The sequence below is a fragment of the Pagrus major genome, chromosome 8 (genome assembly GCF_040436345.1).
Source record: "Pagrus major chromosome 8, Pma_NU_1.0".
Classification (NCBI taxonomy): domain Eukaryota; kingdom Metazoa; phylum Chordata; class Actinopteri; order Spariformes; family Sparidae; genus Pagrus; species Pagrus major.
In genome coordinates this window covers 27,642,633-27,665,377 of record NC_133222.1, presented here as the reverse complement: position 1 = coordinate 27,665,377, position 22,745 = coordinate 27,642,633, and the positions used below count along the sequence as shown (strand labels likewise).

Below are 22,745 nucleotides of genomic sequence, written 5' to 3'. Positions count from 1 at the left end.
TTTCCCGTCCTGCTCATTCACCTCACAAGGACTGATCTGAGTGGTGCTAGAGACAAACTGAGAGAGGTGACTAATGCAGACAGCGTTTGATTGTGAATAGAAATAACCTGTTGAATAATAATAATTGCTCAGAGAGGTTACACACACACACACACACACACACACACACACACACACACACACACACACACACACACACACTTACAAACATTGCTAATGGAAAAGAAGTCCAGAATAAATTCTTTTGCCTGGATCATAGCAGTGCGGTTGAAGTGTTTTTGTCTCTGTTTTGTTTGTCCAACCTCTCTTATGTTCCTTTTCAACTGAGACTATTTGTATTTCTTCTTTATCTTCTCTGTTTCTCTTCTTTCTCTGAAATGTTCACCCTCGTCCTTCGTGTTTCTCAATATTTACATTTCTCATATTGCTCCCTTCACCATTCCTCCTATCCGATTGCTCCCTCGGTTCAAGTCGATTGATTTTCTGCCAACCTGTCTGTCTCTCCTTTCTGTTGGTCTGCGTGTTGTGCCTGCCCGCCTTCCTGTCTGTCCACCTGCCTCCCTTCATCTCGCTGTCTGTCTGTCTTCTGTCTTCATCTGCCTGCTTTTTCTATTTTTATCCAGTTGTTTGTGAGCCTGCACAGAGAGTGACTAAGAGTCTCTAAGCTCCAGTCCACTTTCATCTACCCCCTGCCACACACACACACATACACACACATACACACACATATACACTCTTCTGTTTTCAGCCTCTCCATCAGATAACGTAGGCTATTATTTGGGGATCTGGATCAGTCTATCGAGACACAGCAGCAGCACCAACAAGGTATAAAACTGGCCAGAGCTTAAAGAGCCATGATATGTAGGCTGTGTTTTGAGGCATTGTTAGCGGGCAAATATCGTCCTTAGCAGAGACAGGGATAGTCAAACAGCATGAAATTAGCATGCAGCAGTATTTAATGTTTTGCATCATTGAGCAACGTGGTTAACCATAATTGCTTGCAAAATCTGCCAGTTTTACAGCTTTAAAATGTTGGCAGGGAGAAAGTAGTGACAGCAGGGGGCAAGGACAGGGTCTGGTCGGCTTCATTAGGTACAACGCTGCTTTTTAACTATGTAAAACAAAGTGAAATAAAAACCTTGCAGCTTCTGCAGGGTGCAGGGGTAGTATGAAAGAATATTAAATATACAACAATTGAGTGTTAGTAATTTATCATTCAACAAGTATGTTTCCTTCATATGAGGTATCCAGCTGGTATATAAACAGCTGATATATGCTTGTTAACACAGTATAGTTATATATGTATAATCATATATCTTCATTAGCTTTAAATACAAGTCAAATGCATTATAAAACTTGCTGTATATGTTTAGAAATTTGTGCTCTACATCAATTAAAACTCTTCCAAACGAATACAGTACATACAATAGAAATTCTATAATTGGTATTAATTTATAAATTATTTTTTTATGAATTAAAAATTCAAACCCTAACCTTCAAAGGATTTGTACACCTAATCACTTATTAAATGTTTAATACACACCACTACTATTAAGAGTAAGCTATGATAAGGATATCCTGAAATTTGGCATTTGTATAAACAATTCAAACATTGATCAACTATATTTGTCCACCCACCCACTGATTCTTTCACCTTCTGTAACTATTAATGAATGTCAGGGGTGTGAAGTTGGACAATCGCTTATTCATATAACACAGTTGGTGTGTTGTTTTCTGCTGAGCATAATTGTGTACTTATATACTTAATTTGTATATACTTAACGTCTATTTAGAACAAAGGTCTGTTACAGGAAGCAGATGTACTCTGGATAACTTTGCACATTAAAACCTGGAAGCTGAAAAAAACTGAAGCATGTAAAAAGGCCTTTTCTGGGGATGACTCAGCTAAGTTATACAGATAACTCAGTAAACCAGCTTTATGCACTAATAAATGCACAGTGTTGTAGTAACATAGCTAAGTAAGTGCACTATTTATGCTGTGTTTATACTGATAAATGCTTATATAATGTTAACTATGGATGACTTGTCAGGAGTATGTGATTGGACATTATAGTTAATACACTACATGATGTTTTTAATTGCTGATAATTAATGTGCATCTCATGCAGAACCTGATGCATAATGATACATATTTCTTAATGTAAGTCTGTTCTTTATATTGGAAGGGTCAAAAACAAATATTCAATATTGATGTATTGTTGTATATTGTATAGACATACTTGCTTACTATGTATTAGTCGGACAAAGAAACATTAAGGTAAGCATGCTTTTAAATAAACTTGAATAATCAATTATATGATATTTCTATTTCTATTATTATAGGGCTGTAACAGATTCATTAACTATTTATACATATACACATGATTAAATCACTCCCAGTGATCCATTACATATGATGGATATAGCTGTTTTAACTATGATTGGTACAACTATTTTAGGAGATATTATTTTAGGATAAAATCCCAAGTCCCTTCCAGAAATAATGCAGCACCCAAAACATGGAAAGAAAACACAAAGAAATAGTTAAAATTCCTTGCATATTGCATTTGTATTAAGACTGAAATGAAAAAACTCTGAAAGCTCTCTTTTTGTTTTCTGATTAAATGCAAAACCCAAAGGTGAGGTGTCAGAATAAAAGAATGTTGCTGATTATAATTAGGAAGTAAAGGGCTGCTTGGTAAACTGGGGCTATAGCTTCAGTGCTTGCTACAGGAATTGGGCAAAGTAAAGATGGCAGGTAGGTATCGTTTGAAAAACAGGCTGAGTTTTGTTCAATTGTAGTTGAATCAAAGATGAGAGGAGAGGAGTGGAGAGGGGAGGTAATGAGATACAGTTTCATGAAGAGGGATGTGTTTTTTTTTATAGAAAGACTAGCTTGGGGCAGCTAGCTTACAAAGGAGAGGAGAGGAAAAGAAGGATGAGGACAGAGGAGAGAGCCATAGTAACAACAGCCACAGCTGCTCAGTCTGGTTGAAGGTGGAGGGTAGAGGAAGGTGGGCGGTGTATAGTTCCAGAAATACGAGCCTTGACTCACCACCGATTGTTGTCTGTATGTGTTTTTCCAGGACACAGTTAGTCAGATTTATGACTGTTGAAGGCTCATACTGAAATATTCCCTCGAGGCAGATTTGGCTTTAAAAAAACAAGGATCATAAATATTCTTTGTCTGGTGCATTTGTATTCTAAACCTATAGCTCAAGCACAACATGTGTTAGAAAAATGTGCTTTACACCTTGTCTTTAGTGTTGCTTCTGAGCTTGTTTCACCTGGTAGCTCTGATTTGTTTACCTGATTCTGTTTGTCTGGTTCTTCTTTACAGTGTGTGTACTTTGAAATAAGAACACAAATCATGTAGACATACTAGCATCACCATGTTTTTAGGATATATCTACACAGCCTCATTTGAAATACAGATGTAAGTGCGGTAAAAACAAGGCTGCAACTTGAATTTTCCTTCTCTATTTCTCTGTCACAGGTGGAGCGTGATGATTGCAGCCCCAACAACGTGACGCTGGGTTACTACGTGACCAGCGGCAAAACTGTCTATGTTTCCTCCTTGGTGGTTGAGGCGCTGAATGTTTATGGTTTTGACAAGCTGCTGTCAGACATCAGGCAGCACACTCCGTTGGTCAAGGCAGTTCTTGTTCCCGTGGCAACCTGGGTGCCCATTCCAAGCATTCACCTGCAGCTGAAAACAGGTGATGAAAGCTAATGGAAAATAAGATAAGATAGATCAACCTTTACGTGATAGAATCAAATAAAAATGGTCTGATAATGTTCATTCTGGAGTTGGAGTGCAAAAGGATAAAGAATAAGCAGAGGTTAGAGATGTGCAGAGAGGAGGAGGGGGAGAATAGGAGTAGAGGGAGAGCAGAGAGATAGAAAATGCAATGAGAGTACAGGGAGGGAGACACAGGGGAAGAGTAGAGCAGAGACAAAATTAGAAAATTCTGATTACATGTCTGTTCTCCTTTACTCTTCTCTGATACCCTAAATCCCATACAAACTCCCATGATTGCAGAGCAAAGGCAAATTGGTCCATTCATTTAGTCAGCCTCTTAAGCCTCTTTGAAAAAACACATTTGAGCTCATGCACACACACACAGACACACACACGCAGGCACACATCAACATCGAGTCTTGTGGTAACAAGGGTAGAAAAAAATCAGCGCAATTAACAAATTGTCATTTAAAAGATACAGGTGCAGATATGAAACCCTTTTGTTGTTTTTGTTGTTGGTCCAGTGTTTAATTTTGCACTGTTGTTCTTTTAAGCAATATTACACGAGAGGATGAGCCTTGCCATCACTTGTGGCATGACAGTGATGCGGTCAGGACAGAGGTGATTGCCTCTCAAAATAAAAAAACTTTCATTTCTGACAATCAGTATTGCCAGCAGACTAAACTATAGACTATTTGAAACGAAACCTAGTTTACTACTCCAGCAAGTGGACCAACCCTTAGTAAGGACCTAGCAACAGAGATAAGTTCCAGTCCCTATCGAGTTAGCCTTTAACTGACATTGATGCTTTTTAGAAATCCTGGAATTTCCCAGCCTGAATAAGTACCACACATATACACACAAAAATCCTTACCTTTCTTCCAATCACTCCAAAGCGTTGTAAAGTCCAAAAGTCAAAATTTATTGAAAAAAATTCACAACATGTTTTAATCTAACAAAATATGCTGCTTCAATCCATATTTGTTGTCATTTAGCCTTTCACACACAACATTTTCACCACTGTCACAAAGCTGACCTGCATTAACAGGGCGGTCTAGCAGTACTCAAACAGCACCATAAATGATATTCATTAAAGAATGTTGATTGAATAAAAAAATAAGACTAACTCCTTTATTTCAACAAATGCAGTGATTAAAGGGAAACTCCACCAATTTTACTCATTTATGTGTGTTTACAGGTATTTAGGAGTATTATTTCATACGTGAAAAAATTGTAGTATAAAGCTTTTTGTGGCTCCAGAAGAAGCTAAATGTAATCTGATAAATTGCTTCCAGTGATGTCAATCAATGCTTAAGTTGCATTGTGGGTAATGTTGGCACCAGGTTTTGAATATGAAGAATAATGCGTGGAATAAAAATGGAGATATCTCTGATTCTGCTGTAGCGATTTGGAGTCCAACAGTGTTGTAAGAGTTGCACGCAGACCAGTGGACTACTTTTTTAAACCTGGATTCTACTTTACCCATAATGCAACCTGAGTGACATCACTGGAGACATTTTATCAAATTACATGCAGCTTCCTCTTGAGCCACAAAAGGCTTTATAATACTACATTTTCACATATGCAGCAGTGCTCCTCAAGACCTGTAAACACACTATAGGTCAAGTAACCCTGTAAGTTCAAGTACCAGTAACAGTTTTATAATTAAGTTCATAATTATTCTATAAATGTAACTTTAACAGCTGCGAGAATTAGCCAAACAGGAGGTCAACATCTGTAGAAGCCCACTGTGGTTTGATTTATTTTAATGAGTAAAACCTTTTCAACTCTTTGATTTTTTTCACAAATCACACCCTGTGTATAAAAATTTATATATTGGTTTTTGCTCCAGCTCTGGCAGTTCCAATGTTGCCATGGAAATTGCAAGAGTAATATTTTTAGTGATGAGCAAGGTGTGCTGTCGGGCTGATTTGAGCATGCTCTAAATGTTTGGTTGACCAATCAGTTCAGCTTACTGTTTTTTAGATCCATATGAAGGGATAGTATACTTTCTGATAACAGCAAACTATCAATTGTTGGTGTCATAGTGGAACATTTTCAAATCCTACACATACTTGGTTTAATCACCAAATGGAAACTACTAATATCTGTGCTGTGCTCTCTAATTACATATTGTATTGCTTGTAGAGTGATGTTTACTGCAGTAGAGTCATCCCATGTTAGTGTGCAGCTGTGTATGAAGTAGGCACTTGAGGCAAGAACAAAAATCCATTTCTGGCTTGTTCAGCTCATAAACCATAATACACAGTATATGCCAATTTACCATCCAGCGCACAATTTGCATAAGATTACCAACTGGGTCAACGCTGTTTGTGCCTGCAATGTGTTGCAGACTATGAGACCAGTGGAGGATGCAGAGTCTTCTTTGCCTTTTTTCGGAGATGTAGCCTGCACTCATAAGCACCACCGTGTCTGAATTTAGGTCAGAATATTGTTCCACCTATCGTGTCCCAGTCCTTTTAGAGGTTTTTAAAAAGAACAGAGAAAGACAGAGTGCAGGGAGAGAATGGAGGGCGACCACGGTAAAAGGACTGAGACAACATTAATAACATCCTCCATAATCTGCTGATGGACTCAATATTGTTTACCCTGTTCATTCCCAGTGCGGCGCTGTGTGACGCTGACAGCCAACTACTCTTTTCATTGTTCTCATTCTAGATAGTGGCAATAATCCTCTTTCTTTGTCTCACTGCTTAGGTTTATCAGTCACACAGAGACAGCCTTTATCTAGAGCGCCACTTTCAATAATACCACAAACACAGCCCCAGATACACATTCCAGATACAGCTTGAAGTAGATTGTTGAGGAGTTTTTAAACAATTTCTCTTTCCTCAGCTCTTTTCCAGCTGCTTCAGTTAGTAGTTCTGACATCAGCTTACTGTTGTTGGTGCTGTATATGCATGTATTAAACAGCTTGAACTGTAAATAATGATAATATTTATTGAGAACAGCAATCTGGTTTTAGAGCTTGGAGAACAACATCACTGGCATCGATGGAACAAAGCATTTGATACTGTTGACCATGGCTCACTGCTGAAGAAATGGGAAAGATATGGCATTAGAGGAGTTGCACAATCATGATTAAGTGGCTACCTGGAAAATCAGTATTAACATGTTGCAAAAAATAATATGAATTAGAATTAAAATAAAAAAATCGTTGCATGTAACTTAAGTGTTCCTCCAGGCTCGATGTTTGGCCCATTATTGTTTATGTTATACATAACAGATACATAAATGATATATGGAAAGTCATTTTATATTTGTATGCAGATGAAACCAATGTGTTAGTTGTCAGTGTAAGCATTTGAAATAACATTTGGATATTGTGGATAATAACACTTTATTATTCATGAAAATAACTTACTGTGTGGAAGTATGGGAAGTATAAAACAAGTACAATTTATATGCTTCAAAAGAGAGTTGTAAGAATTGTAAACCAGCCTACTTATCAAGAACTAACAAACCACTATTAAGTTAAGGCACTAATATTTTAAGATTTGTAGATATAAAACTGCACAAATTATGAATTGCTCATTTGTAGGGAGCTATTGTCATGTATTCTGTCTGAAATAAAGTTCTATTTCAGTATCAATTAAATAAAATGTTCTTTGTTTTGTCCTTAGTGTTGAGGTTCGTCGGCCCAACAGATAACATCTACTCCTGCAGTTTCGTCCAGATGTTGGAGCAGAGGCTGGAAAATGCCTTTGAGGAAGCTCAGGACAAAGTGCTGGAGACCTACAACAGACTCACTGTGGAGGTACTACATGGGTTCATGGAGGCTCTTTTTAGTGCAAAGTGCAGATAGCCAATTGTGTCATATTTGCATGTGGCATGCTAATCGGGCTAATGTGAATAATAACGCTCAAAGTGATATTTGGACACTTACAACCATACACTTTTTACATGTTCACTACATTATGGACACACTGCTCCACTGTGCAAGTGCTTTACTGCAAATGAACACATAAAACACAGAAAATGGTTCTGTAACTTATTCAATGAAAGGTCACAAAAGTCAGAGAGGTTTGATTACAATTTACACTTAAAGGAAGGGGAGACTTTAGTGGCTTTTTAATGGTTTATGTCTTCATTCTTCTACAGTGCTATTAAGGGTTTCAATCCTTTCAGTTGTTTCTCTGCCTTTTGTTCTCTGCTCCTTTTTCTCTTTCTTTCTGGTTGTGAAGGTACTCTTATGACTGCGGGATATACATGCACACACCATCATAATCATAAAGTAGGTCTCAGCAAGAAGAGGCAGATATAGGGTCCATTCATAATTCATCCTCTGAAATATTAACACTCATGGAGGAATGTGATGGGAATTCCTGGTGTCTCGTATCGTCATCCACTTTACTATAGTTACTCAGTCACATTATTTTAAAAGTGCCACTCAGGTCTTGTTATAGAATGAAAAGAAGCATTGTTCATTCAAAGTGTCATACTGTGTCTGGAGCGCTGTAATGCATTCTTCATAGGCATCTTAGACATTTGGTATGATACCATGAGATATTTGTGTGTGAATGGTTGAATAATACATGTGCCCACTGTGCCTGTATACAGTACTGTATTTATTTGCTATAAATAAAGAATTAAAAGAATATTCTAATATTGCACCTTTGGATCTCATAGTAACTGACTTCATTCAAAAGAAAAATGATGTATCTCTGCAATTATCTTCAGATCCAGAGTGTGTCCCAGGAGCCGGGCACTCCATCAGTCTCTCTGGTGTACGTGGTGAAGAATCAGGACGCAATTCTTAATGGGACGATCTCCAGCGGCCTCCTCAACCAGCTGACCGCAGAGCTGGTGGGATACTTCCTGTTCTACCCACCCCTGGTCATTGCTGAGCGTAAGTAAAACCACATTGCACCCTAAGGTCATGAGTGACAGCTTTGGTTATGACACATATTTGAGTGTGGTCTCAGCTCTCAAGTTAATCTGCTGCCTTCATCCCTCTGTGCAGTCAATCTTAAGCTGGTCTAGGTTACTTACAAAAGAGTTCGTATTATAAGTGCCCTGTGGACGTTTCTTGTTTTTTAATCAAAAATACTTTTACATTCAGTGTTTCTATCCTAGAGGTCTAACAAACATGTTTAATGTATTTCTTTCATCATAAAACAGATGCAAGGCAGATTTTTTAACGTTTTCAATCATGCAACGTTAAAATCTATATTTGCTGTCTTACAGTCTTCCTCCTCCTTACCTTTTACTTAGTTCTTTTGTACGTTTATATCAACAGCTCTTGATCAGTAGAATGATGTGAAACCAACAGCAGGAATCTGTATCAAGTCACCCGACTCAAATACAGTCTATTGTCCTTATTGTCCTTAAAACAGAAAAACACAGAATTACTTCAACCAACATGTAGTATGAATGTGCAGCTAAATAAACAACAGTTCTTCTAGTCAGTGATGTGTATCATTCAGTGAGGAAGTTTCTTAATCCTGAGTCATGAAAGTGGCAGCTTGCAATCCTTTGAGGGCAGCCAGTTTTCCGAGCTAAAGTTGTCTCTTTACAAATTAACAAATAAATTAAGCTAAATCTGTGATCAGTCTAGGTAGTCAGCTCGAGTGTGCTGTTACATTAACATGGCAAACTATGTACTTAAGCTGCCAGTGCTGTCCAAACACTTTTGCTGCCTCACCTGAAAGCTATTGTCACTCCCAACTACCTGCAGAGCTGAACTTGATGTTTCCCTGTGGGGAGCGACTAGGTCAGAGCCCAGACACCAAATCTCAACACTGTACATATTCTTCATTCACATGATTACCCATTCCTTGCAGTTTTAACAACTCAAAAGTGTTTTTTGGTATCTAGCTATGCAGATACTTTTCGTTTCGTTTTCCCAGGTTTACAGACATAGTAGGCCTATTCTTCATCCACAATAATAAAATGGCAGTGAATAAAATTTAGTTTGGAAATACTTTCAAGTAAAAATGCCCTGTGGATTAGCTAGAGCAATGTTTATTAATCCTGGTCCAAGGGCCCTCTGTCCTGCATGTTTGAGATGTTTGAAGATTGAAAAACACTGATTTAAGGTAATGGGGGTATTGTTTGTGTAAAAACATGCTTCTCTTGAAAATGTTTGATTTGCTATCAAGAATCCACTTGATTCATGTATTCCTAAAATGTAATTCTATGATTAATCCAAACAGGCTTTCCACACAATGAAAGGTCACATATTCATATGCAAATGAGCAAGTGAGGTCATCTGGCAACTTGTCGGGATTTTTTGAGCAGCCAGCAGCAACATGAGTTGGCATCACCGCTTGTGGGCATTTTCTCCCTCACTCACTGCTAATTTCTCAGCAATCACAGTAACCAAGAGTTGCTTTGCTCTTACGGCTACATAATAAAGACTTGGCTAGCATTGCTTAACTCAGAATTAATGGTGTCTAGCCAAGAAATTAAGAGTTCAGTCAGGGAGCTTAATACTCATTCACTTGATCTTCCCCCAAGCCATCGTATCAGAGGCACTACTGGACAAATATAATGCATCTCTAATTATTTGCAGAGGGCTGTAAGTGAAAATGAGCAATTTGTCTGTGGGAGGAGCACGTGGCTCTGACAGCAATGTGTAACACAAATATCCAGTTTGTGCTGTTTAGCTTAATGCTTTAGTAACACACCGACTTTTTGAGTCACTGCACCATGCAAGAGCTTATTTCCATGAAATTATAAAAAGAAAACATTATGTACAGCTGCAATTTTAAGAGTTTCATCTAAGCTGACATTAAAGTGCACTGAAGTACAATTCAACACACAATTGGTGTTGACGTTCTACTTACTTGACATTATGTTGTCCTAATGGCTGCTATTTTAGCTCACTCTCACATACAACCCAGATTGATGCTCCCTCCATTACAGTCAGCATTCATTTTTGGTTATACGGGTGACTTTTAAGACATAGAAATCTTGCACAGAATTTTCATAATCTCTTTAACTTACATTAGCTAATCTTCTTCCTCATTTGCTTCATTTTTTCACACCTCCAAGGTAAGGACCACACTTATAGACCTGGACTTGCTGATGTATGTCTTGCATCAAGATAATGTTACAGCAAAAAATCTTAAACCACTAATGAGCTTATGTGAGGGTGCCTTATGTTTTAGAAACTCAGGCTGTGGAGGTTAACTTGAAAAAACAACAAGGATAGAAACTGTGCCCACATTCATACTGTGTGTCTTATGAGCTTTTCAGAAGCTGGAAGGGAACAAGTGTACAGAGCTGAGCTTGAATCCTAAAAAAAGATTTTTGCATTCAGAGCTTTATTTCAGTCTTGAAAGACTTAGCAGACAGAGGTTGGAGGTAGGATGGAGGACTGCCAGCATTAAAAGATTACAGTATCGACACAAGAGGAACAAAGATATTTTGAGCTGAATAAGGGACAGAAAATGACTTAACCTGTCCCAGCAAGCCTTGGTTTGGACTTCTTACCACAGAACTAGACTTCAGAAAGAGCCTGGTACAGTCATTGCATAACTGTTTTCCTGCTTGTTCTCTGTAGCAGTGTGCTGCTGGGCTGAGACAGACTTACATAGCCATATGTATGGTGCCCTCATGAACACTGCCCACTGAGAACCATTGAGTCCACTGCAGGGCAATGCATGATTCATGACTTACCCTATGTTTGACCTGCTCCTCATAGGAGGAATTCATGATTATTCTACATTGTGTCGGTAAAGGAAGATGTCAGACTATGGCTTCCAGCGTAGAAGGAGCCTCAGGTTTCAACCATGTCTCCTACAAAATACATTTCCGTACTGCTAATTTACTTTTCCAAATACATGTGAAAGTAATTGTAGTTGCAACTTGGATTAAATTAACTGGCATCTTTTCTTTTCAGTAGATGAATTGTGACACCATTTTGCTCCATGGAAATTATAGGGAAGAGGTCAGCACTTGACTAAATATCTAGCTGTTATGTTTAATATAAACAAGGGCTCAAATTCCTACAATGTGCAAGAGGTCACAGATTGTCATGAACTTAGTGGAGTATTCAGCAGCTAAAGATTCAGATTGTTTTCTCAGGAATTGGTGGGGGCCAAAAATTAGCTCAAATGAGAGTTAATGTGATACTACTGTGCCTTTGCTGACCATCAGACTTATTTGCAAGAGAAAGACACATTGAATTTGCTGTATTTCCCAAGCTTCTCCTTGCTTTAATGGCATCGTCATATTAATTTGTGACATGCCAACCACTTGTCCTACCACACCAAGTAGGTCTGTACAGTATAATCAAACTTTGCCATTGGACTTCAGTACATCAGGTGGAGGTAAAACACAACTCCAAATGAATGCTAATGGAGCTCCACGTCTGCTGGATGTGTAAATAGGCAACTATTTTGTGAACAAGTTTACCGTTAGTAAACAAACATTATGTGTTGAGCTTGTTGTGAAATCCTGCCTGCAAGTGTCTAACTGATAAGTGCTGCTTGAAGGTCAGGGAAAGATCAAGATCTTAGTTAAATATTGGAGCAACATATCTTGTGCTTCAAAAAAGCATTGTCAATGTTTAAAATTGCAATCACTCCCTAACCTTAACCAAGTGCACTGAGTTGACTAAACATAACAATAGACTTTAGAAATAAAGTGATAGTGAATACTTCGCAGGTATGTTCAGTAAAAACAGTTCCCCTTTTTATGCTGATAAACAATGTAACCAAGGCAGCATAATAAACATACAGTATTTGGTAATGCATATTAAGTGTATATGAATGTAATTTATGAGAGGCAGAGAATGTTCTCCTGAATACTTCATGTTGGCAACATATAGAATGGTTAAGGTAATGTGCTATGAGGGTTACCTACAGTAGTTATAGGCCTAGGTTTTTTTCATTACTATTATTACATCATATGCCTAATGAGCAATGAAAAGACCATAGACTCCATAGATGAGCCACTTGAGCTCTGTTTATATTCCACTCCAGCCTTTAATGCCATCTGTGAGATTTTAAAAGGGCAAACAGCTGTACAGCTCCTATCATCTGAATCATGCCATGGGCAATCTGTTGTCCATGCCCCCTGAATGAGCTAATTTTAGCCTGGTGAGATTAGATTAGTATCTATTTGTGCGTGCTCTCAACACCCATAGGGCTAAAACATCACACTTCACATGGTCACATCCAAACCCACTTAATGTCACCACAGAAACCCTGTCTGTTCCCTAAAAAGACACAATTACTTACTCATCATGAAACAATGAGCGAATGATTATAGAATCATTTAAAATGATGAAGTGGATTAATGATAGGCCGGAAAATGGCTGTAAATAGACATAGACGCTTCAGTGATTACACTGAAGAGTCCAGACGTGTACTGGTACAGACACATGAGAGCGCAAATGGATAATCGATTCTCATGTGATCAAAGCAGCCTGAATATTGACCTTCACTATCAATTTACATGCAAACAAGTCTATGTGGACAGCACCCTCTATGTCTACAGCATGTACCCGTTTAGCTGGAGAGTACTCCGTACCAAAGTGATCTAGAGATTCATTCACCATCTGTACTTTGGAGGACAAACAGTACAGTTCTTTCTCACTTCCCATCCAACAATATAACAAATTTATAAACTACAAAAAGGGTGATTAAAGAGAGTCATATACTCTTATTTTAGGAACTAAAGGAGTATTCCAGTATTTTTTAATCTGGGCCCCATGTTCACATTTTAACACGTGTAAATTAATCATAAGTGTAAAAAATACGTACCAAAAGTTTTGGAATTGGTCGAGTAGATTGCCTCAGCTGGCAGCTGCAATGGCTGCAACATAATCCTTTGGGGCAACTTGGACTGTCAAAGTTACATTCGCTAAAAGTGCTTGTTTTGCCACTCAAAGGCTGAGATTAAGTGTTTGACAACATTGGAAAGAGTGAGTGTTTTTTGTAACCTGAAACAGTCTTGCTCAAGGAGATGTCTCGCTCTGAAATCTTGCAAGAGGTGAGTGTTTACCTTCATCAATGATGGAAGAAGAATGCAGCTGGCAGTATGTCCACAAATGAAAGATATAAAAAGACAAAAACTAACAGGTAACAGGTAATGAGTCTGATTCCAGTACGCCTGTGTTGCCAAAGCCTAATATTGTTGTCTGAAAACTAAACACAAATGCAATACTTACTCCTTCTTGACTTGTAAAATGTAATGCCCAGTTGATGGAAGACATGTAGGAGCCTTTTTTTTTTTTTAAAAGAAACTATATTTTTGTTGTAGCCGAGTGCCACAGACACAGCAGGGAAGTCATTCAGTGTTGAGAGACAGACAGTTCATTGTTGATCTCGGTCTTTTCTCTGTATTTGATGAGAGTGGGACAGAAATAGGATGACATTTGCCTTATCATGTAAATCTATCATCTTACATGCTTTTGTTAGAGAAGCATGTAAGAGCTTTTTCTCTCCTCTATTTTTTTGGAATTATGCAACAACATTTTCCAGCTGCTGTGTTAATGAAATGAAGCCTTTGGATTTGTCGGCCCGTTGAACTGATTCTGTAAAGGGCACCGAACACATCTGAATCTTAACACTTCAGTGCTGTTTGTCTTAAGTGTTTATGTGAGCTTGTTGAAGTTGCAGACGAGCTCAGTGAATGTAGATTCGCTCACGTCCAGAGGCATCAGGAAGGCGGCAGCAGGCAGGGTGCAGAGCAGAAACACTCGCTGGTATTAACAGCTACCACTGCTGCAATGCCATTGACTCGAGCTAAACACTATTCTCGGCAGACAGCCAGCTCGAAGGAGTTAGGTGAAGACAGATGGTGAAACAGGCAGATGGGAAATAAGGATAGATAGGTTGACGGATGAATAGCACACAGAAAGAGGTCGACAGACTGAGAGAGTGATGATGGCTGGATAAAGACAAAAGGAGACAGTTGTCTGGACGGAAAGGAACAGGCGTTGCAGGAAATGAATAGGCTGACAGGTAAACAGGTAGAGAATGAGGTGGGTACAGAAACATGCAGGCAGAAAGTAAAGGAGAGAGCCTGTGTGGATGGATAGAGAAGCAAGGGCTGATAACGAGACCTAAAAAGGAGTATTTAATCTGATTTTTATCATCCGTGCCAAGGGCCAATGTTTCAAATCTCCTCCTCTTTAGATCTTTTTGTTTCCTCATATGAGACATAACAAGGTCAGACAGAGGCATGACAACCACTACAAAACAAAAAGGGGAGAAATGATGTAGATAAGCTTAAGTTAAGGAATTAACCGTGTGTGTGTGTGTGTGTGTGTGTGTGTGTGTGTGTGTGTGTGTGTGTGTGTGTGTGTGTGTGTGTGTGTGTAAGGATACAGGGGAAAGAGAGAGTGATAAGGTGGGCCTCTCTGGTTGACCTTTCTGGTCATGGACTAAGCAGCATTAGGGTATAACCGGGACAGGTCAGGACAAACAGGCTCTGGCAGGGTTTTATTAATGAATCCACTTCTGATTTATTCACACTTTATTTTATTCATTTACTCCTCTATTTTGGTTTTATTTGATTTTGATTTGTTTTTTGTCTTTCCTTAAATACTGTAGAAAGAATTGTGATCAGTTATAAAATTCTTACAGAGGGTCTCTCCAGCCTAGTTGCTGACAGGCTGTCAGCCTAAGTCAGTCACAGTGTATGGTACCATCAAGTTTATGAGACGTTTAGCCAACTTCACTGCACTGAGTACTGGAGCTGAGAGCATTGTCACAGCAAGCAGAAACGAGTCATGCTGCCCTCCGATTCACTTCTCGCACTTCTGTTCCCTTTCCCGTCAGATTTGTAGTTGGATAGTTTTGAGAAAAGACTCAGTTTGTAATAGGTGCTGCTCTGCTGGTTATCCTTATGTTCTGTGTAAAAGGATGCTGTCTATGAATAAAAGTACAGGGATTTGACTCAGTGGCTTGGTGAAGGAGTGACATTTAACACACCAAACACACCAAAAACCTGGGGCCAGGTATTATTTTAGCACAGTAGTACTGCATGGTTTCTTTGCCTCTGGGTATTTAATGACTGTCATGTGTAGTCTGCCTTTTGAGAAAAATGTAGCTGCTCAATGGATTATGTTTAGGAGCAACATTTGTTTCCAATAAAGAAAATGTGTTTTGTATCACACAAAACTTGTAGAGAGCTGGTCAGGGTGGATGGAGAGCACAGCACTTTGACATCCAATACTGAGCTTTGCATCCCATGTGTGGTTCGGGGTTTTAAATCTGAGTGCCTAAACATAGCAGCAAACAAACTGTTAATCTTGCTTTAGTTGTGAGCAGATATTGTAAAGTTGTCAGTAAACGTTTTGCAGATATGTGATTTACTAACGTTTTGCCACTTGGCAGATAGATTTATTTAAATTGTTACTAGTTATGTAGATATACATTAAATTAATGCATGTTTTCTTCTTTAATAAAAAAAAAATGTTATATAAGTTAAATACTTTTTTAGAATATTATGCTCAACTGAGGAGAGTAAGGGAGCATGTGTGCGGTTTAGGAAATGCATTATAAACTTGTCTGGTCCTGCGAATCGAGGTTGTCTTACAAAAAGTCTTAAATTAGGCTTTCAAAAAGCTGCAAATACCTGTAACTTTACCTCTCTCTCTTTCTCTCTTCAGCCCTTGAATACCATAATCTCAACACATCGATGGCAACCAAGAACTATTGGGTGAAGACAGGTAAATTGCTCTTGTGCGGACTCACATGCACGAACACGCACATATGCACACACACACATACAGAAGTGCTGCTGGGTGATCAGCGGTAATCAGGAGCCGCATTGATCGGACAAAACAGCAGTTAGTTAAATGTCCCAGCGCTCGCTGTTGTCCGATTCAGCAGAATAGTATTGGCTCTTCCCCCTCTTCCCTCCTACCCCTTCCTCCTCTCGCCTGCTAGCTCTCAGTGCTCAGAGTGTCTTTAGCCGGTCTGTTCCTGGGAAAACCTATTGATGTATAATTCACAGCTTCCTGACTGGGGCAGAGGGAGAGATCACTTCACATCACATCACAGCCGGGTGTGAATGATGCTGAATTGTGTGTGTGTGTGTGTGTGTGTGTGTGTGCGTGCGTGCGTATCTATCTCACTTATAGCCTCTGGTAAGAAACGCACTCAGCAACAAGATTGATGCAAGCACCTGTGTGGTTGTGTGTGTGTGTGCCTGCACTAATATGTGTTTGTGTTTATTTCTGGATGAGACTCACAGTGTGTGTCGCTGCAGGTGTAATAGAAGTTTCTGAATGAGCAGCTTTTAAATGGAAGGGGCGATCATCCCGTCCTCTTCCATATCCCACTCCTCTCCTGTCTGTTTTTTCTATTTCCCTTTCTCCTCAATATCAATACTGTCCTCAAATGATCTCCCTTTTCTTACCTACTCCACCTACACACTCTGCTTCCCTTCACTTCCTCTTCTCTCACCCATTTTCTCCATCCCTCCCTCTTCTCTTCTCCTGCCTCATGTTGTTGTTCCCAAACCATCCTCCATCCCCTCGGCCATGTCCTCTTTCGCCCCTCTTTGCCTGCCTGAACGCCTCTTTACACCCTAAATCCCTCCTCTGTCGTCTTTCGTCTTTCCTCACAGTGATCCAGGACGTGGACAGCTCCTCCCTGGAGGCCAACTATCAGAGCTTTGCCAGCTTGATGGAGCAGCGGCTGGCTGAGCTGTTCTTGGTGGCCGGCAGGCAGGGTTCTCGGATGGTGCGTTCTCGGCGGGCCACCACTGTGGGGGGCTACACCGTACAGGTTGGTGGCATTCACTTAAATGGAATCAATGAATCAATCATTCACATTACAGTAATAGTTACACTATTTTAATTTTCTAGGACTAAGTGGATTAGGATCAACTATGATTTTCAAGGGCTCTATAGAGCACACAGCACTAGTTGACACAGGCAAAAATACAAAATATGACAGTCTTCAACCATGCTAGCGGCTCTGTGAGGCTGGACTTACATTAAACATGGCACGATTTTAGCTGAATACTGGCAGCATGCTCACATTGACAATGTTAACATGCTGATGTTGAAGCAGGTGTAATGTTTACCGTGGTCATCAGCCTAGTTTAGCGTGTTAGCATGCTTACACGCATGAAAGTCTTATTGAAAGTACAATGATATTCATGTGAATGTCATTGGCTTTTCAGACAGTTGGTTATAAGCAAATTCAAACAAAGCACATGCTTTTGACTCATTGTGGTGCTAGATTAAAAGTCAGGGGATCACCAGGTCAGTATGATTCATCCTTTGAGGACCCTAAATGTCTGGTGGAGCGCGGATATACAGTCTGTATGTACATGTACATGTATACAGTGAGTAAATGATGAGCCTGTTTTGAAGGCAAACTTGTGATTGTCAGTGCCAAAAAGCTCCACATTCAGGACCCTAGATAGCACCCTCTTCTCGTGGGTGTCTTGCATAAAGCTTCAAGGTCTAGAATATTATCTTGGTAACTGAGTGCTCATAAAGTAACTGTCAGAAACATTATTTACATTGATAGTTGGAATTAGACCTGGAATAATCACTTGATTGACTAAACCATGAAACTATTGAACTATTGTGATAATTGATAGATCACAAATATCTGTTTAAATAATTCATAATAACAATAATTTTTAACTGTAGTCCAAATATAATACATTTTTGTGCTGTGCTGTGTGGGAGCAGACTCCAATCTAAACTACCTCTGGTTTTAAATAGGCAAATTAATCAATAACAATTATGAAAATAATGTTAAATACATGTGAAACAGGTCTCAAGACTATGCAAGTAGATTTCCATTGAGCATTGAAATATAACAAATGGCTGTCAAATGAAAACCATGGATTAACTTAGCTTAAGCTTGTGTTTGAATAGTTTGTATTGTTCTTAAAGTATGGTCTTTTAAAATAAGGCAATGTTCGCATCAGATTGAAGTAGTCAGATAGAGGAATAAAGGTACAGAATTGATTATATTTCAGCTAAAGGTACTCAAAAGCACAGATGTACAAAAGCTTATATGTTTTTTCCTGTAATTTAATGTGTTCCATATTGTGCAAATTAAGACGAGTGACTCCTCCTGGGCTTTATCCTTTACACAGCCTCATGGTTTTATGGGAAGTCACACATGACCAGTTTTATGGCTACAGAAATGGAGGAGGGAGGGACTTCGACAGAGAGGAGGAGGGGGGGTTGTCGTGAGGGGAGAAATCATCCAACCATTTAATTCGACGCATCCCTTTTTTTTTTTTTATGACAAAATCAAATTACCAGACTTGATTAAACTGTCTGATGTGTTCATCAAATTAAAAAAGGTGTTTGATGTATGATGAAAGGAAATTGAGATTTCAAGTGACTCAGTTATCCTCGAGTGTCTTCCACAAGTGCAGTTATCTTGCAGTAAATGGCTCGTTATGATCAAAGCAGCCTAGCCAATTCAGAATTTTGACTGGGCCACTGATATAGCAGGGACTATAAATGTGTTGGTGTTGAGAGATAAAGAACTTTCTATTAAATCTGGCTGTAGTTGGTATGTTGTGCTGATGTTGTCTGTCTCGAAGAAAAACTATTATCAACTTGAGATGTTGGACACTTTATTTGACTTTTCCAGATGGTGAGCATGCGTCGACTGCCTGGTCCCAAGAACCCAGCAGAGATGACATACTACGTCCAGCTGAATGGAGCACCCATCACTGGAACCAATGCTGCCAAGACCCTCAGCAGCCTGGACTCCCAGACCATGGCTCTGACGCTGGGATACTTTGTGCAAGTGCAGGCTGAACGTAAGCTTGTTTTCTTACTGTGCAGTGTTACATAATACAGGTAGAGCTGCAACAATTATTCAATCAGTCTATCAAAGAACATTGTTACCAACATTTTTATATTTGATTGTTTCAGTCATTTTTCAAGCAACATTTTCAAACATTTGCTGTTTCTATCTTCTTAAATGTGAGGATTTGCTGCCTCGTCATTTATGAAAGTAAATGAAGTATCGGTCAAGTGCTTGGAAAGAAATTTCATGTCTCCAGATAGAGCCAAGCTTTCCAAAGTTTGAAAAAGTGCTACCTGGAGAACTGATAAACATCAGAATATCATTGTCAACTATACTTTAAAGGACCACTTTGACATTTTGGGAAATATGTGAAATATGAGAGATGCCAGAACCTTATTTCTTGGCCAAGAAATTGTTTGGCACAATCCCCTGTAAAATAGCCAATCATCATTTTAACACTTTGGTTTTTGTACAGATTAAACAAACAACCTATTAATTAGTGTGGCTAAGAGGTGCTAGTAGGTGGATTGATTAGCTTTAGACAGTGCCAGCTACGCTGTTTTCCTTTGGTTCTAGTCTTAAGGCCAAGCTCAACTGACTGGCTGGTATTCCCCAAAATGTTGAGCTATTCCTTTATATACTGTGCACTGTTACCATTTTTTGCTGATTTTCTCCAGCTATAGAAATAATCAGCATAAAAATAGGAATAGTGCAGAATGTGCATTCCTTTCTGTATTTATTCTATATTATTTTCAGTGTTCTTTGCATTAAACTAACAGCACATATGTGTACATAAAATTCACATTCAGCTACCAATGTAGAGACGCCAGTCTGCTAAAAACTTTCCCACTTTAACTACTTTTTAGGGTTTATTTGCTGAACTCAAGCATAACATTCTTGGCTTACGGTGGCATTGTTTAGCATTTGGGTTTTCCATAAATTTCTACAATTTACATAATTCCCAGTGAATCCAATAAAGCTTTAAAATATCCACACATTCAAAAATTCAAAATGAAAAATTGTGTTTCAACACTTACATGACGTTAAGTTCAGAAAATTGTAGTTGTGTATATTTGTTGTTAGTGTTTGTTGTTTTTTGTGAAGGCCTTAAGAGAATGTTTTCCCCATGCAGCCGGATGTTCATACTGTCGCTGCTGAAGAGCACTAAGTGTTCCCTCTCACCTTTTCTCCCTGACATTTCCCCAGAATCTATAATTAACAAAGTGGAGAGATACCAAGAACCATCACAACCCTTCACAGCTCCTCCTAGCAGTCCTCAAGCCGAGAACTGAACACAATGTTCCTGTAAAATTAATTTAGTTTGCTGTAATGGGCTCAGTGGAAACAAACTGAATTAGTCCTTCAAGAGAAAAACATTTCCCTTTGGCAAGCTCAGAGACATATGTTCCATAGAAGATATTCAAGTGAAAAAAAACTTTAGGTTCTAGTACACATTTTTTTAAGGTTGTACACTAAATCCCATCTTTAATCACAATTTGTGTCTTTATAATGCAGTTTTTGTATTAAAGAAGTTGATAGCCAGCCTGGCATAGAGTACATCCCAATTCCCTTACATTGCATCCATGTTTCCCTAAATTGCATCTAAACAGTGTGAGGAGAGAGGAAACGAGGAAATATGTTTTAAGAGAAATGAGACGTCCTTTCCTCTGAAGTATAAATACTACTGTAAATTAAACCTGTTATTAATGTGCAGGTGTTTGTTAAACAGGTATCAGGCTACAGAGAGAAAACACAGATGCTGATAACTGTGGGCCTTTATTAGTTTGCAGACTAACATTTATCAAAAGGTCTTGACATCTGTTAAAGCCGACTGACAGCTTATCCAGCTGTGATCAGCTGCAGCCATCATCAGCAGTGGACATCACTTCACATGAAGCTGTGCACTGTGTCCTGCTCAGAGCCACAGGAACCACTGATATTCTGATGGTGAAATCTCAATGTATAACCCAGAATATGATTATGATGTCTTTTAAAAAATATAAATTATTTGCTCGGCTAAATGTGCTAAATGTTTCAGGGAGAATTGAAATTAACATGAAACATGTCAAATCATTATCATTATCAGCCCCATATGTGACTGAATAAAAATGGTGTGCTCCAAGAAATTACAATAACTAGAGTGTTTCTTGCCGACTGACTTTCCTACTCTCTCTGACTTTAATTGTATCCATAGCTTATTAAAGTGAAGGGGGTAAATTACAGTCAAGTCAAGTCATTTATTTATGTAGCACATTTCATACGACAGGTATAGACTGAGTATGCTTAAAAATAAAAATACAAAGTAAAGTAAAGTAAACACCATACATGACAAAATCGTATACGATAAAAACATAGATCATGAAAAGAAAAATGTTGTTTGGACCTACAGTTAACACAGAACTAGGCTAGATATTGAAACAGAAAACAGAATATAAAACTTGGGAGAAATATACTTGAGTTTAATCTGTCTTTACTTCGTTATGAAACTGATATCCAATAAGAGGGGCGTGTCATCTGGTTTAAAAGACTTCTGTGAAGGCTGCTCTCATGTATCCTTGCTTGTCGCTCCGCGGAGATCCCTCCATGCTCCCCAGAGCACAAATAAGAGCTCTGGGACAGCCTGCAAGATGGTTGATCAGCACAACTTCTGGTTCAAGCGAGGAAATGTCAAATAAGGGAATTGGGATGTACCCACATAATGAAAGGGTCAGTAAACGGGGGACTGTAGCCTAAGAGGTGATACCATGGGGTAATTAAAGTCTGGAAATCACTCACTGCTGCTCTGCTTATTGATTTGAGTGCACGGTAATAACTGAAGGACAGCAATAATTGAAGGCAACTCAGATGAGTGTACCAGATTTTCATCAGCTCCTCTTTTTCCTCACCTGGATTTCGAGAGATGGATAGTAAGAAGATATTGTGTAGAAAGATTCAAGTGAGTTCTCTAAATCTAACGAAACTGTAAAAGTGAGGGGAAACATGCCCCCCCATCCCAGCAGAAATTACGCCCTCCTTTTGAGCCGATTTAACAAATGAGATATAAAGTTTTAATTAATGAGCTTTAGAAGGGCAAGAAGGATTTTTCTTAATGATCAGACATAACCAGGCAAACTGTTTTGCCTTGTATCCAGACTTTATCCTAAGCTAAGTTAACCGACTGCTGGCACTAGCTTCATACACAGTGTTCAAACATGCGAGTGGTATCAGTCTTCACATCTAACTCTTGGCAAGAAAGCAAATGAACATATTTCCCATATTTCTTGCACTAGTCTTTCAAGTGTGTACAA

General features: G+C 38.9%; 1 protein-coding gene across 1 annotated transcript in view; it reads left to right on the top strand.

Annotated features, from left to right (window-relative positions):
* Positions 1-22,745, top strand: part of kiaa1549la (KIAA1549-like a) — a 112,855-nt gene that overhangs the window by 54,441 nt on the left and 35,669 nt on the right. The window contains exons 5-10 of the mRNA XM_073472740.1: positions 3,497-3,719; positions 7,387-7,520; positions 8,444-8,612; positions 16,332-16,391; positions 17,294-17,454; positions 19,297-19,468. Of these exons, the coding sequence (XP_073328841.1) occupies positions 3,497-3,719; positions 7,387-7,520; positions 8,444-8,612; positions 16,332-16,391; positions 17,294-17,454; positions 19,297-19,468 (919 nt within the window). The remainder of the gene's footprint in view (positions 1-3,496; positions 3,720-7,386; positions 7,521-8,443; positions 8,613-16,331; positions 16,392-17,293; positions 17,455-19,296; positions 19,469-22,745) is intronic.